At 35.6% G+C, this 17,006-nt stretch overlaps 1 protein-coding gene across 4 annotated transcripts in view; it reads right to left on the bottom strand.

The window, feature by feature from the left end:
* CEP120 (centrosomal protein 120) overlaps positions 1-17,006 on the bottom strand; it is a 76,756-nt gene that overhangs the window by 15,835 nt on the left and 43,915 nt on the right. For all 4 annotated transcript variants that reach the window (XM_050795531.1, XM_050795532.1, XM_050795533.1 and 1 more), the window contains 3 exons: positions 16,685-16,846; positions 12,021-12,143; positions 3,864-3,962 (listed from right to left, as the gene is read on the bottom strand). In XM_050795531.1, the coding sequence (XP_050651488.1) occupies positions 3,864-3,962; positions 12,021-12,143; positions 16,685-16,846 (384 nt within the window). The remainder of the gene's footprint in view (positions 1-3,863; positions 3,963-12,020; positions 12,144-16,684; positions 16,847-17,006) is intronic.

The raw sequence follows: 17,006 nt of genomic DNA, 5'->3' as shown, positions 1-17,006 counted from the left end.
ATTTAAAACTTTTTTTTTCCTTTTCTTTACAAAACGTAACTGAATGTGATATCCTCCTTATTTGAATAAAATAGCTAAAATTACTTTGCAATGCTTTTTGGGCAAGAGGGTAGGAAATACACAGGAAGAAGGTTAAATAAAAAATGGATTAAATGGAAAAAAGATCCAGAAGATAACAAAAGTATATGAGGATGTGTGTGTTAGGAAGGAGGAATTCTTACATTGGAGCCTTTCACACTGAATCTTCTTTTAAAGGAGACTCCTTCAATATCCCAGTGTAAAACTAATCAAAAGCCAGGAATTTGGGGGATTCTATTCAGAACACTGTTTGTTTACTTATATTTTTTGAAACTACCTCAAATGGTGAAAAACTTAAAGAATGTAATCTATAATATACACACATGAACATGACAAAGTAAAAAGTTCTTGCATAGAGACTTCTCAATAAAAAAACACATCAATTATAATGAGATTAAGTTTCAATAATTAATGATTATTCAGTTCTCCACAGAAAATGCCCTAACCAATAGTTAACAGTTTTCTCCCTTTTCAGCTGATTTGGGTAATGTGTAATGACTGTTCACTACTCAGCTTCTTCAATGGAAGCACTATCTTCCACTTCTTCCCCCTCTACTCTCCTTTTAAAAACTTGAAATGATTTCCTATCTAGTAGTGTTATTTGAAGCATTTTCTCTTTGAAATATTTCTCCCTTAGCTTTGAGTGACATATGTGGTGATAGCCCCCAGTGGTCCCCTTGTTTTTCTAATACTTGCTGACTTCATTTACATTTCTTAACACCCTGCTATATTCTAAGTATCAGTCCTCCTAGGTGAACTTTAAGTTCCACATGGGAGCAACTGCTATATCCATAGCATCCCACTGTGCAAGGTGCATAGCAGGCTCTCAATAAGCACTTGCTGAATGAATGAAAGTATGAACTAACTACAGATGTTTCTTCATCTCAATGTACTCACATTCCTTTATACTCAAACTTGGGAAGTTTACCTACTGACACTCTTGCACATCTGCACATTTAGCCCTTCATACTTTTTCCTTCTGTAGTTTTCTACAGAATGTCTAACTATCACTGCATAACAACATCCCTCAATTATGCACACTTAAGAATTTTGACTCTCAGTCACAGAGCCCTCTAGTATTTGTTCTGTTCATCAATATCCAAAGCTACTGTCCAATTAGGTCCCCATTGACTGAACGCACCACCACCACAGAATGGCTTTATGGCTCATCTCTTTTTAACAAGTTACTTAACATTTACTGAGCACATACTATGTATAAAACACTGTATTAAATACACACTTTAAAACCACTCGTTTAATTCTCAGAATAACCTGTGGAAGAAAATTTCTCATTGTTCAAATGAAGAGACTAATCAGAGAAGTTAGAAAGGTAGAACCAAAACTCAACCTAGCTCTCTTGACTCCAGGGTCATGTTCTTAATTACTATTTATGCTGCTTTTGATGGAGTTTATATCTTGTTACCTTTAACAGCCATTCTCATCATATTTCCTTGGCCCCAATTCCACAGGGACTCCTCTCTATTATACTATATGCAACTTAAATATCTTGGCAGCAGGACCATATATTAGCTGCTTCTCTCTCAAAATCACTTTAATTCTCATTAGCAGACCGGGTCTCTCTTGTGGTCAATGATGCCATTTTCCTTCTTAGGATATACCAACTCACCTAACTCAGTACTCTCGTCAGAGTGGCTAATTTTCTTCTAGAAATTCTTTCATTCCTTGACTTCAATGGACTAAGACCATAATATCATAAAAGGGAAAGAAGCCTCAGGCTGGATTCCTCAAAAGCTTTCAATGCTAGGTCTATCACTTAGTACCTATGTGATCACATGAAACTTAACTTCTTTAAGTCTCAGCTTCTTCATCTATTAGGCTGGTGCAAAAGTAATTGCAGTTTTTGCCACTTTCACTTTTGCACCAACCTAATAAAACGGGAATATTACCTGCTATATAGGGATCTTTGTCACGATTAAATGATAAATTCTGAAGGGCTTAGTGCTACACTTGGCACAAAGTAAGCCTTCAATACACGCTAATTGCTCTACCAGTATCATCATAATGATCTTCACATTTTCTCTAGTTGTTATTTCCTTCATTAGCTTTCTTTTTTCTTTCTTAAACATAAGAATTCCAAGTTCTAGCTGGCACAACTTTAAACACTACCTCTGCAAAGGATTCCTTTATGTCTATTTTTAAGCCCAATCATTCTTTCTAACTGGTAGCCAAATTTCATTCTGTAAAAATTAAAACATCCAAATTTGCAAATCCTATCTCCTTCCCACCCTCCAAACAGCTTTTTCGTAACTATATTTCCCAAACTGGACCAGACACTGAAGCTTGGGCCCTTGGCATCATCTTTGACAAGAATCTTCTTGTTGCATTGCTACTGCTACTACTTAAGTTCCAGCCCTTATCACCAGAAATGACTTAGAAAACGGGTCCTCCTCTGTTTTATAAGAAGAGCCTATGCTTTCCCACTTTATGCCTCTTTGCTATGATCATTCTATTCAGTATATTCACATTTCCCCCACTACTTTCCTAAATCACAACCAATTCCTCTATTAAAATCTTAAGTATCTATCTCCAGAGGCCTATCACAAATACCTCCTCTCCTATGACACCTTTCCAACTCCTGAGTACTCTATATGGTCTGCGTCAAGGCTCTTACTATTAGGTAGTAAATTTTATATTTATGGTTTCTTCCTTATTACTAAATTGCAAGCTCCGTGATGGAAAGGCCAATGTCTTGCATAGATTTACACCTGGTATAATATTATTTTATACTTATTATACATGTAAGACACTGCTTTCCATACAGGAGACTCTTAGTACCATACATAATGTCTATCCTTAGTCCTGTCAGTATTAACATAGTCACATGGCACATTATTTTATATCTATATCTACCTGTCTTCATTTGTAATGCTTACAATCCCAACTCCTCTGTCATCTATGTTAGGGTAAACTATCTACCCTAGTTTTTAATTCTCATGTAGACTGGTAGTACTCTATGAAAGGGGTAAGCATTTAGTATAATAGCATAATGATATTTAATCGTATTTGACGCTTATGGAGACACATTAAGAAAACTACAAACTTGAAAGACCCTATGTGTGAAATTTCATTCAGAATAAAACTGACACATTAAGTAAAAGTGAACTTGGAATAAACGAACCATTATTACTCTCTAAAAGATTTAGGTCAGTTAGGGTTAGATTCAAAATAAAAATCTTATTCATAATTTCTTCAAATGATTAAGATCAAATATGTCCAAAATTAAGATTAATTTCTTCTGAAGCACACAGCATTTGTTGATTGGTAGCAGGAAAGAAAAAAAAATATAACAATTCAGAAAACTTCTATCAAGGTTTTTAAACTCTTTAAAAATCATGCAAAAATTCCTTGTAATTCCTTTTCTTGACTGAATTACTGTGTCTTAAGAATAACATTTGAAATATATTCTTAAACTTGACAAAATGTTCAAGTTATCCTTAAATTTCGTCCTAAAAGGCACTCCCAGTGGAAAGTTTAATCCTAAGAAAGAAAAGAGTGGTTGTTTTATAAGTGAAAGTAAAATAAATTATTCCCAGTTTCTTCTGGGGAAAGGGATAGCTGGCATTTTTTTTTTAAAAGACACAATTGTTTCTAACTATAAAAAAGAAAGATCTTGCCTTTATAACATATTTTTATAAAAACCTCTAATCTCAAAAATAGCAATATTCAAATGCTGACATCTGAATGTAACAGATATTGCCAAACACGCGAATTTGCAAAGAAACAAGGGAAAAAGATATAAAAAGAATAAGCTATAAACTACATACCTGTTTAAGTCTGGCAAGTTCTTTCAAAGCTCGTCCCCACTGCTGCTTGTAATGCAGTTTAGACTTAGTTGCAGATTCCAACTTTCTTTCAAGTTCAACCTAACAGTGATTAAAATCATATCAAGTGAAACACTATACCACTGTGTACAACCACTGAAAGATAATATATACAAAGAGTCTGGCTTAAGAAAAGAGTTTATACAGTGTAACATACGACATCATCTAAAACTGTTATATAATTTACTATAAATATTATGGCACATGAACATTTTCTTGTTTAAAATATAGTCTTATTTTTATTGCCTAACAGTCTATCCTAAAAAGAACTGAATTAGTCTTAACCTCCAGACAGTTACTATAAATGTATTTAAACATATATATTATATAAAGATCATGGAGTGAGAAATACATTCATTTTTTACAAAAAAACAGTTCTAACTGTTAACATTCCAATTTAGCTGGCACTCTAAATCTTAGAAGCCAAATTTTCTTTTTGGAGGCCTATCTTCATATGGAATTTTGTCTTATGAAGACAGCCAGTAGAGATGCTTTTATAACTGTATTTTGGCAAAATTGTGAAACTCTGAAAACAGTGAAATGTTTTATCAGAAAGCAGTCTACTAAGAAAGAGTACAAAGTCAAAAATATTTTAAGAATGTTAACATAAAGCCAAGAGTAAGAAAAATAATGTTCCTTAATAACACACATTCTATTTTCTATTTTTCCTCAAATATATAAAGAAAAACATTAAAGTGATTCAATTAAAAATATGATTATTTATACTTGCAGCAGGCAATCTGTTGTACATGAACTGAAGCCAACTTGGCTATGTTTTGGAATGTACTCAGTGTTTCAAACCAAGTACCAAACAAATTCATGTAGCCAACAGATAGTTTTACTATTAAGTGATAATGTAATAATCTGCTTGAATTAGAGTAAAACACTGTTACTCTGAACCGGTCTAATTTTTATATCAAGTCTAGTTTTTCCCATACATATAGCTTGTAGTATTTTACAGGAAAACAAAAATGAAGATACTATCCAAAAATTCCAACTTCAGAAAACTCATATGAAAATAAAATGAAAGGAAAAGCAGATGGCCAAATTCCCTTCACAAAAGTGCAGAACATTTTCTGCAGTAATATATGACTACATGGAGTCAAGGTCTTTTCTGCTTTACAAATCCCTAGTGCTTGGATTTAAATGTGTTGACATTTCACAACTAGACTCAAGCATCTTAAGTTGAAGAATACTGCTGAGATTATTGAAGATGATCTCTTCTACTTACGCCCCAAAGATGTATACCTATACTACTTGTTAATGTAACAAGAGACCATACCTCAGAAGAAAAGAAAAAAATATTTTTATACCTGTGGGATAAGAGGATAGTATTCAATTATATAAGCAATCATCCATGGGTCTTGGAGAAGGTCTAGTATACTAGACGAGCCCAAGAATGAGAGTTAGGCTAGAGATGAACCTAGAGGGATTATTTATACTCAATGCACCATCAGAAAAGATTGTGGATAGGTTATATCTGTTCTGCCATAATTATTAAAACAATTTGTATTTGCATAGTCGCACTAATTTAAAACACATGTATAGTTATAGACATAATTTCTTTATTTTTAATAAAATCTTGTAGCTAGTAAATCTGAGACACAAACCTCATTCTTCTAATTTATTCCTACATCCAAATCAACGATTCCTAACTTTTTATTTTTTAAGATATAGATGTCTCTGTGATTCTAAAGAAATAGATGGACCCAATTCCCAGAAACAATGTACACAGCTAAAATTTTATAATTTCAAGATATTCAAAGACCTTGGGTTCTTAAGAGCCCTTACTGTAAGTAGATTTAAACTTCTGGAAGCCTTTGTACTTATATTTTTCTTTAGGTTTTCTTGGTCATGACTGAGGTAATAGACCATAAGCCAAGTTATATACTCCTGAAAGAAAAACTCAGCTCAGTACCTACAGTCCATTCAGAGGCTAGTAAAACTCAAAGCATAGATGAAAATTCACTGGTTTCCAATCTCCCTATTTCTACCCTTGATACACCTACAATTCTAGTTCTTTACTAGACGTATGGCATTGTCTTTGTCTCTTAATCTGCTATTCCCAGGTCAATTCTGTCACAAGGAACTCTACATTTCTCTCTTGAAATCTTTTCAAATTCTATTCCTTTATATTCCTACCACTACTTCCTTAGCCCAGGTTCTTCTCAACTCATCTTGACTATAAGAGGTTCTCTTGTCTCTCCAGCCTCCCCAGCCTCAAATCTATTCTATCTACAAATCTTGTAAAAACTACTATTAAATAAATCTATAGTAGCTACTATTTATCTGCAGTATTAAACCTAAACTACCTGACCTAGGATTGAAGGCATTGCAAAATATAGTATCTGTCCTATCTGCTCAACCTGCTTTCCTCAACAGGAAACCGACTCCAACCAGGTTTGTGTCCCCTGTGTCTTCCCCACTCCTTGCCCAAGTTACTTCCTGAGCCTGCCAATTCTTTTTCCTCTGCTTACCTAAATCTTAAGGCTTAGCTCAGATTCTACCTCTACATGAAGCTGTCATAAAACTACTAGATTCCGAACGCCAAATGGTTTCTACCACATTCCTTGGAGTTTGATTATTCATGGTCATTTACTGCTCTCTGACTAATCTCCCAATTACTTTACGAACTCTTTAAGTGAAGTCTCAAAAGGAAGTCCCAAAAGGATAATGTAAGTTTTCTCTTCCTATCTTTGATTTTTCTCTTACTTTCCCATTTGCCCCAAGTCAGGGGTGGCATATAGTAGATACTTGCCAAATATTCTTACGTACATAAATTTTAGCTTAATTAAAAATATCTATGTTCTTTCAATATATCTTCAGTCTTTTCAGCCTCTGTAGGCCCTACTAAATTATATGCCTTCCACGTTTCATTTTTAAAGTCCCCATTATTTAAGCTATATATATATTAAAAAATTTCTTAACTGAAAGAAAACCATAAACTAATACTCACTTCTTACACAATACAAGTTGGGTATCCCTAATCCAAAAATCCGAAGTGTTCCAAAATCCAATACCTTTTCAGCACTGACATGACACATAAGAAATGCATCTCAGACTTCAGATTTTCAGATCAGGGATGCTAAACAGGTAAATACAATGCAAACATCCCAAAATTCAAAAAAATCTAAAACTGGAAACACCTCTTGTCCCAAGCATTTTGGATAAGGGATACGCAACCTGTAAAAAGAATCAACAATTCCATTTGCTAAAACTATATGTTTATGTTAACTTATTTTCAGACAATTCCAGTAAAAAAATGGGAATATGCATATTACACTGAAAAGAATAGGTAATGAGAAAAATCAGATACTTTTTAACTTGGGTCTTTCTTTTTGTGCAATTATCTCTTTGTCACTATTTTAAGAAATAAGATTCTGCCCTCTTCTGGCTCCAAAAAGATTTACAAGGAATTTTCAGAAGAGCTGAAAAGCCTTGTTTCACTAGGCACCTTAAACATGCTGGATGAATGTATTAAGTCTAAAATAGAGGCAAATCAATTATGTACTTTTCTCTCTCAATGCAAGCTCACAGTACTGCTTATACCTTTAATATGTTTAATGATTTTTATCCTTTTGATAAAAGCGTAGGAAGAAATTTTAAAAGTCATTTAAAATTTATTTTTATCGTGGATATTACTAGTCAACCAGTCTATATTCAGGGATGAATAAGATAATACCTCTGTTACTATTTTGATTTCTGGTCTTTAAATTTCCCCGGGGTAAAAGAGAAGTACTCTTAGATACCCACGTAATAGATCTTCTGAGAATCAATGTGACATTATCCAATGAGTGCTTTAAATATTTCTGGTAGGTACAACAGAATTCATATTTATAAACACAGAAATACTTTAGAAGTAGGAAATGTCCAGCTGGATTCAAGTTCACTGGCAGAAGAATGAAGAGACTGTCCAAACAGGTAAGAAAAAGAATCAATTAAGACTTGCAATTAAATCAATGTGGGCATAAGAGTACCCCAAGATAGCTTGGCAGTTAACAGGCTACAGAAACATTTACTGAGTTCAGAAACACTAGATGAAAAATGTATTTCAGGGAGATGACTGAGTTTAGTTTTGGACATTCTGGGATATCTTGAAGACTGACCTCCACGGGTCCAGGAGATGGACACTATTTTCATAATACCAAAAGATTATTTGTCTTTTCCACTTTCATTCTTCTATGAATGTACACTGGAGTTTTCCAGAGGCTACATGATGTATAGTATCACAACAGAGTGAATTCAAAATCAGATATAAGAATTCAGATGTCTATTATCCAGACACTAAAGAGATTTGTAAAATAGTAAAACAATGTTACTCTTCTCAATTTTTTGTTTTAGAAAATACTTTTCATAAAAACGTTATCTAGGTATTTTTTACCATTTCTAATACAGTGATTATCAATAAAGGGACCCTGAGTCCAAAAGTTTGAGAACTACAGTTCTAAGGCATTCAAGAAAAGATGTTGGGTAGGCAGTTGAATATATGGGTCATAAGCCAAAGAGACAGGTTTTGTCCTCTAATACACATTTCCTACACACTAGATGAATATTTTTTTTTCCTTAATGTAAAGATCTAGTTACTCTCCTACTTAAAACCATTCAATGGTATCTCATTATTTACTTAACTCTTATATTTACAAACACAGGATTTAAGTAAAACAATGTCCTAGGTTCTGTGCTTAGCATTTTACAAATACTGAGTCATTTAAATCTGTCATCGACCTTATTACCTTACTACCTCCATTTAAAAGATATGGAAATAAGTACAGAGAAGTAAACCAAGTGGCAGAGCTAGGATTTGAACCAAGGTGATGTGGCTCATTTTCATACTGTTAAGGACTATTATACTATAACTCTATTAGAATAAAAACCTAAACTCCTTGTCATGGCTTTAATGGCCCATACTTTGAACCTCATCTTGTATATTCTCCTTCCCTCATGCTCTAGGATGGCCTTCGTCCTCAACCTCAAACAATCCAGGCTTAGTCCCACTTCAGTTCCTTTGTAGCTAGCTGTTCCCTGGACACCTTCCATAGCTTTTCATATTGCTAGCTCCTTCTCTTCTCACAGGTCCCAATTAAAATGTCAGTTACCTCCTCAAAAAGGCCTTCCTTAACCACCTTATGTTGGGTAGTATCTATCCTGACAGGCCACCTACATCGCCACATTCAATATGACATCACCTTTTTTATTACTTTTATGTTTGACATAAACAAAAATGATCTCGTTCTTTTTTTACTCTCTCCTCTATAATGGATCTCCCTGAGGAATCTGTCTTGTTCAATGCAAGACTAACTATAATCCTAGGAACACAGAAAGTACTCAATAAATAGCTGGTGGAATGATTAGCAGCAACTTAACATCTCAAAACAGTTTTGTACCAAGATGACGACATGCCCTCCATTAATTTTTGCTGAATAAATGAATAAATGAAAATTCTGAGTAGCAAAGATGGTGCTGGTTCATCATCATGATTAACAAAATGTTTACTCAGTGCTATAAGGTACAGTGTGCTGTCCTAAGAACAGGTAATATGAAAATAGCTATAACATGGTTTCTGCCTTGGAAAGTTTAGAATTTAGTTTGGATTATGGTAGTTCTGAAATAAGTATAAAAAGTACACAATAAGTATTAAAAGTTCCTAAAGGAATCTATTCCACAGCCTACTGTCAGATTATAGTATCTCAACATAAGCTTTAAGGATCTGAGTGCTGGATTTATTAAGTAAAAGATTTTGAAGCTATTCCATAGTCTTTCTCTCCCTGCCACACTTTAGCAGACACCAGACACTACTTCTCTCAAAGTACTCTTGGCTGTGATTGTTATTCTTTAGTCCATTTTCCCAAACATGGAAGTCTATCTCTCACTCTCCAATGCTACTTTGTTTTTTTTTTTTTTTGAGATAAGTTCTTGCTGTCGCCCAGGCTGAAGTGCAGTGGTGGGATCATGGCTCACTGTAGTCTCAACCTCTTTGGGCTCAAGTGCTCCTCCCACCTCAGCCTCCTGAGTAGCTGGGACAACAGGTACATACCACCACATCCAGCTAGGGTGTATGTACATTATATATACACATATATAGGTGTATGTGTGTATATATACACATATATAGGTGTATGTGTGTATATATACACATATATAGGTGTATGTGTGTATATATACACATATATATAATGTACATATAATACACATTTTTATATATATATATATATATATATATATATATATTTTTCTTTTTTTCCTGTAGAGACAGGGTTTCTCCATGTTGCCCAGGCTGGCCTTGAACTCCTGAGCTCAAGCAATCTGCCCACCGTGCCTTTCAAAGTGCTGGGATTACAGGCATGAGCCACTGCACGCAGCCCCCAGTGTTGCTTTCTGATTACGATTCATCAAAACTCATTTCTATTAACATCCACTACACCAATCTTACAAACTTGGGAGTAACATCGACTTTTCTTACCAGATAACATTTGAATTCTTTAACTTAGCATCTAAGACCTTCCCCCATATGGCCAAAAATTACCTTTACTTCCAGCATTCTCTTATTAGCCTTATTTTGTAAACTACTACTACAGGTTCAGCATCTCTAATCCGAAAATCTAAAATGCTCCAACATTTGAAACTTTTTGAATGTCAACATGATGCCTATATTAGTTTGTTTTCACACTGCTGATAAAGACAAACCTGAGACTGGGCAATTTACAAAGGAAACAGGTTTAATGGAGAACTCACAGTTCTACGTGGCTGGGGAAGCCTCACAATCATGGTAGAAGGCAAGGAGGAGCAAGTCACATTTTATGTGGATGGTGGCAAGCAAAGAGAGAGCTGGTGTAGCCAAACTCCCATTTTTTAAAGCCATAAGATGTTGGGAGACTTATTCACTATCAAGAGAACAGCACAAGAAAAGACTTGCCCCCATGATTCAATTATCTCCCACCGGGTCCCTCCCACAACATCTGGGAATTATGGGAGATACAAGATGAGATTTGGGTGGGGACACAGAGCCAAACTATAGAAATGCCCAAAGGAAACGCTCACCGGAGCTCTGTTGTCCAGTGAACTACGACGACAGTGAGGAAGAAAGCTGGAGAGAAGGGCTCTCTGATGGGACATGGAACCATAAAAAGATTCTACTACTGCGGGTCAAAATAAAGGAAGGAGAGAGATGGAAAAAACTACTGCAGCATAGATCCAACTTCCACCCACCAGTCTTCTGCTAGTGCCCCCTGGTGGCGAGTCTATGAGGGCAAGGAAACCTTCAACACAAAGCTGAGTAGGAAAAGACAGGGAATGGCTGGCACAATCAAATCCTTAAACTTTGAAGGTAATTTTCCTATGTATTACCTGTGTTATTTTCCTCTGAATGCTATATTTTTTTAATCATGCCTAAAAGTTATCAAATCATAAAATGCAAGAACACATATTGTCAAACTTAGATTGTCTAATGGACATTACACATTTTTAATGCCTAGCACCTGAACATTCTGTTTGTGGAGGAATCTCAATTTAAATGAGAAGAACATGGCTTCCAACAATAGAAAACAAAGTAAGACAACCATCCCTTCTTTCTAGCTGACAGACAGAGTGCAAGTCTGTAGTTCAAATGAATACTCCTATCTAGGACATCGAATCTACAGGGGTGATACATGGAGAGAATACTCACAATGGCTACCACAAAACAGTTCAACAGCATAACACTAGAATCAGAGAGCAGGGAATCCAGTGACATGGCAGTGACAGCACCAACAGGAGCATCCAAAGTAGACTGTTTTCTGACAGGATCTTGGCTATGCCTTGCTTCCCCTATCCTGCCCATATTCTGAAACTAGTTCTTTAGCCTCCTGAAAGTTTTGTAAATTCCTTCCTTACTAGAGTTAGTCAATTCTGAGATGTCTGCAACCAAGGACTCTAATTTGTATAAGCTACAACTGACATAAGCCAAGAAATTCAAGTACTAATAATATCATGTGCCTTTAATTCTCTCATGCGTTGACATCAGAACACTACAGCAAAACATTATTACATTGTATACACATTATTTATTGATTTTATAAATTGATCACTGGGACTAGTTAAACTGTGCAAAATTAACATGTGTACCTTTTCCAAGGTGAGAAGATTTATTTCAGACTGTAGACGGATTTCTGGTTTGTTGTTTTGCTGGTCCTTGAACTGTTGGAACTCCTTTTCCAAAATCTTATACTTATTTTCAGCATCATTAAGCTGTATTAAAAAAAGTTTAGCCATTTCAAAACAATGATATGCAAAGTTTAACAATAAAGAATTCAATTCAACAGGGTCTTTCTTTTTTTTTTTTTTATTCTAAAGCATGCTCATAGTAGAAAATCTGGAAAACTGCTAAGGTATAATGACGAAAATAAAGATCCTTAGTCATTAAAAATTCAGTAAATCAACTGATTATACAAAAACTTTTGAAGAGTATGAAATTTCTTATCAAACAGTATCATGAAAATGTTTTTGGTAAAGCTCAAATGTCAAATTTAAAAGTTACCTTCAGAAATACACTTTTTTTACACTTACACTAAGATGTCGCATGTAAGAAAAAATTCAGCAAGAGACCAACAGAAGCAGAGATGAGCAAACACATTTCAACACTAAGGCAACTCTGTCTCTCCTGGATTCCATTAGAGCAGAGTAAGTGCAAGTTCTCTGCCAACCCAGGATTAGGCCCTACAGCTACAGTGGAAAAGAATCTCAGGAGAAGACTCAGGAATAAAAACAGAGAAAGAGATTTCAGGCTAAAATTACTAGAAATGCTCAGAAAACAAAGAAGGAAAAATAAACCAGAAAAACCATCAGCCCAGTTAAGTAAATCAAGGAGTGACCGTGAGATTCAGTTTACTAAAAGAATGGAAATTTCTTGAATTTGAAAAGTTGAGGATAAACAATCAGGAATAGTCTAAAGCAAGTGCCCAGTGTCCAAAGCACAGGAGCATAAAGAAGAGATGGTGACAAGTTTCCAGACTTTTACCGGACTACTTTGAGGCCAACAACCCAACCCTGGCCCTCTGCTTAAGGAGAAGGCCTACACAGGATTCTGGGATACAGATGGAAGGATGACATCTTTTCAGGTTCTGTCTTTACAAATGTGGTCGTCCTTCCAATTCCTAAGTTCTAACTCCAGGCCTGTGTTTTGAGGAGCTCCTCTGAGTCACATGGAAGATCCTCGGGTACCCCAATGGAGCCCTGGAACATAAGGCCTCCATAGTCAGCTCCATGCTGACTCCTTTTTCCCAGAGACCCCTAGCCCCCAGCAGCAGTGGTCAACCTCTTCTGATTCTGCTCCAGATCTTGAATTTAGAGACAGTGACAACCTGGATCCCAATTCTGTTTGAAAGCAAAAGAATAACATAATCATCAATACTCTGGTGCATGACTCTGCCTGGCCCAATGTAATGAAAATGTGAAAAAAATGAATAATCCTGACCCCCTGCCAAAAAAAGACTGAGCATTACAGATATGCCAGATAAGTATCCATGTAAATAAAAATAAGCTCAATTTTAATGTAGCATTTCTTGTTTCTATAGTTTGGTACCGTATGAATTTTACAAATTCAGATACTATTACAAGTTAAGGTAATTTAAAGATTATTTGGTTCAATTCCTTCATACTAATAGGTTAAAAAAAAAAAAAACCTGAAAGTCAAAGAAGCTAAATCAAGGTAGTGTCAAAGACCTAATGAGCTAAGTCAGTAGCAGGGGCAAAAAGCGACTTCAGACCTCTTCATCCCCTTGAATAATGCTTTCATTAAAGCAGTCAATACTTCCTGAAAAACAAAATGACACGACAGTCAGCCTTGACTGAACATTCAAATTTCTTTTAGAATAGTTTCAAATTTTTTCTAAAAAAAGGTACGAAGATGTTCTTCTTGAGACTTTTTTTTGAAATGCGAACAAAGGTTGCTGAAGATGTTTTCCAAAAACATGTACTGCTATGACTATCCATCATTAGATAAACCAATTATCTCTTCCCTAAGGCGTAGGACTTACCTAAATCTGAAATATTAATACTAAGAAAATATGCGGCAAAAATGGAAATCATCAGTAATAATTAGGATTTATCTAGCATCTTTAGGAAATGTGGTGTTCCATACATGAGAATTTTCCATATGACAGAAGTTTACCTATTTTTTAACATCCAAAGTTGAAAAGAAAACCTTTCTAAAGTCTCTCACTTTTCTGTTTTAAACAAAAGCTAAGAAAACATTAAATTTGGTAGTTTCTTCACAATTCCAGAACATTATCATAAACAATTCTTGTTACAATAGGGTTATAAAGCAGTAAGCTATTAAGGCATGTTGGGCTCTTTTTCCTTTGCTAAGTGATCCATAAATATAGTGATTTGAGTTCTGGTGCCTGCTATAATCTATTTGAGTACAGATACTTTATCTTCATCAGCTCTCACTGACAGTGTATTTAACTGTCCCTTCTGCCAGTCTAGTTAGAATTGTGTGTATAATACATGTAACATGGTCAAGGTAAGGGTCCAAAGAGCTTTTCCATACCTAAAATGTGAAATGCATACAGTCATGGACTTAGCAATCTGGGCATCTTGGTAACTCCTCCTGTCCTTCTTACCTCCCCTTTTTTCCCCCAGGTTTTAGAACAGTAGTTCAAGAATAGAAGTGTGCTCCGGGTAATTTTTCCAAAATACCAGTTCTTCCCACCAAAGTTAGTTATTCCTACAAAGAAGTAAACTACACAGTATACAACACTATCTGCAAGTCTTTTTTCTTTTTTTTGAGAAAGTGTCTCATTCTGTTGCTCAGGCTGGAGTGCAATGTTGTGATTACGGCTCACTAGAGCCTTGACCTCCTGGGCTCAAGTGATGCTTCCACCTCAGACTCCTGAGTACTGGAACCACAGGTGTGCACCACCATGCCTGGCTAATTTTTATATGTGTTGCAAAGGTGCAGTTTTGCCATGTTGCCCAGGCTGGTCTTGAACTCCTGGGCTCAAGCAATCCTCCCACCTTGGCCTCTGAAAGTGTTGGGATTACAAGTGTGAACCACCGTGCCTTGCTTATACCAGTCTTAGACAAGGTACAAACATGCGTATTTCTCAAGAGCTCTCCTGGTGACTCTAATACGTGTTAAGAGCCTTTGTTCTAGATGGTTGAATCTTCCTGCTAAGTGGAAGAAGACAAGCATTACTGGTGAATCCCACCACAAGTGCTCACTTTTACAACTTTATCTTTTGTATTTTAAACGAGACTACCCTACTTGGTAACAATCAAATTCATATTTTTACAACCACCTAAATAATGGCCCTGTGCTGCTGTGGAAACTGTTCATGAGAAAATTTACTGAAGACTTGGGAGGCATTCATCATACATATCTAATCTACACTGGAATTTTTCAAGAAAGATAAGCTTAATTTTTAACAGCTTGATTCTTTTTTTTTAAGCAAATATTTATTGAGCCCCTATTATGTGTTGACAACTGGCCTGGACTCCTGGGATACAGTTTTCATGGAGCAAACAATCTGATACTGATTAAATTATCATGCTAATGAAAATAAAAACAAACTGATATGACATATCATAAAGAAAAAGAATAGGAGAATAATGTCCTATGAGACCATAAAATGAAAACCTGACCTAGACTTGGGGAGCATGAAATAGGGAAGATTTCTAGGAGTAGGTGATGCTTTAGCTTAAAACCGAAAGAGGAACAGAGTACACCAGGCCCAGATAATGCAGCAAACATGAAGATCCTGTGGGTGAAGCGAGCATGGCATGCCTGAGAACTTGATGGAAGACAAGCATGGCCAGAGAGTATACAGCACAGGCACAAGAGTGTGGGATGAAGTCAGAGAGACAGGCTCTGATCTATGCAGAGGGCTGCAGGACAAGGCAATGATTCTGATCTTTGTCCTATGAGCAATGAGACAATGCTGAAAGATTTTAAAGAGGAGAGTATCAAGATTCCCAAATTTTAAAAATATCATTCTGGCTACAACATGAGGAGTAGATTAGAGGGGCCCATCACTGAAACAAAGAACATTTACAGGTAGAAGGTCAAGTATGGAGAGAAGGGCCACAATGGGTTTTAAATGCCTTTAAGACATCTGAATAGAGATGCCAAAGAGGCAATCAGGTATATGGGTCTAGAGGGCAAAGGTAAGGTCTTGGATATGACCCTGGATGTGAAAGTCCCCAGATGTACAGATTGTCTCTGAAATCATGGGCATGAAATCATGAATAAGATTGTTTTTGCAGAAAGTAAGTCCTGAGCTTGGAGGAAGTCCAACATGTAACGGTTAAAGGAAGACAAGCCTGCAAAAGAGCCTGAGGGTGGCCAGAAAGAAAAAAAAAGAGAGTGGTGATGTGGAAGTTGAGAAGAGAAAATACAAAAACAAGGACAACAGTGTTGATTATATCAATCAGTTTTACTGAGTATGAGGAGAGGAAATAGGAACACTGACAATTCTCTTATGAAATTTGGATCTTAACTAAATTTGGTCCTTAAATGAATTTGGTTTAGTGCTACATGAAGAATATCTGTTTGCTTAAAGAAGACTTATCAGAAAAAGATTTAAGTTGGAAATGACCTGAAATATGCACAATTTCACACAAAACAGTTAGAAGATCCAACTTAAAGTATATTTGAATCTCAGCGCAATAAATATGATTAATAGTCTAAATTACTGTGAATTTTACCACTTTTTAGTAGTGAACTATTTCTCTTATTATTAGAATGCAAATAAACTAAGTATAAAAAGATGATAAGTACGTTATCCAACCTGTTGCTGAAGGCGGTGTTTATCCTCTTCAAGCTGTTTGATTTTTAACCTTTCTAGTTCTACTTGGTGAATACAGTCCTCTTTGGCCCTACGGATAGAGTCCTGCAGTTCTTGCAGGTTCCGTTGACGTTCTGATTGCAGTTCCTTTTTTTCTCTTTGAAGCTTAAAACAAAGGCATCTTTAAGAGGTTGGTTTATTACTAGCTGTATTATACTATTCAATATTCCAATATCTTTCTATACACTCAAATGTTCAGGATATTTACAAATTTATTTTCACATCTTTTTCAGTTATTAGACAGTTAATGTTCAACTGTACCATT

Source organism: Macaca thibetana, chromosome 6, assembly GCF_024542745.1.
Source record: "Macaca thibetana thibetana isolate TM-01 chromosome 6, ASM2454274v1, whole genome shotgun sequence".
NCBI lineage: Eukaryota > Metazoa > Chordata > Mammalia > Primates > Cercopithecidae > Macaca > Macaca thibetana.
Note: the sequence above shows the minus strand (reverse complement) of the source record. Positions and strands in the feature narration are given on the sequence as shown.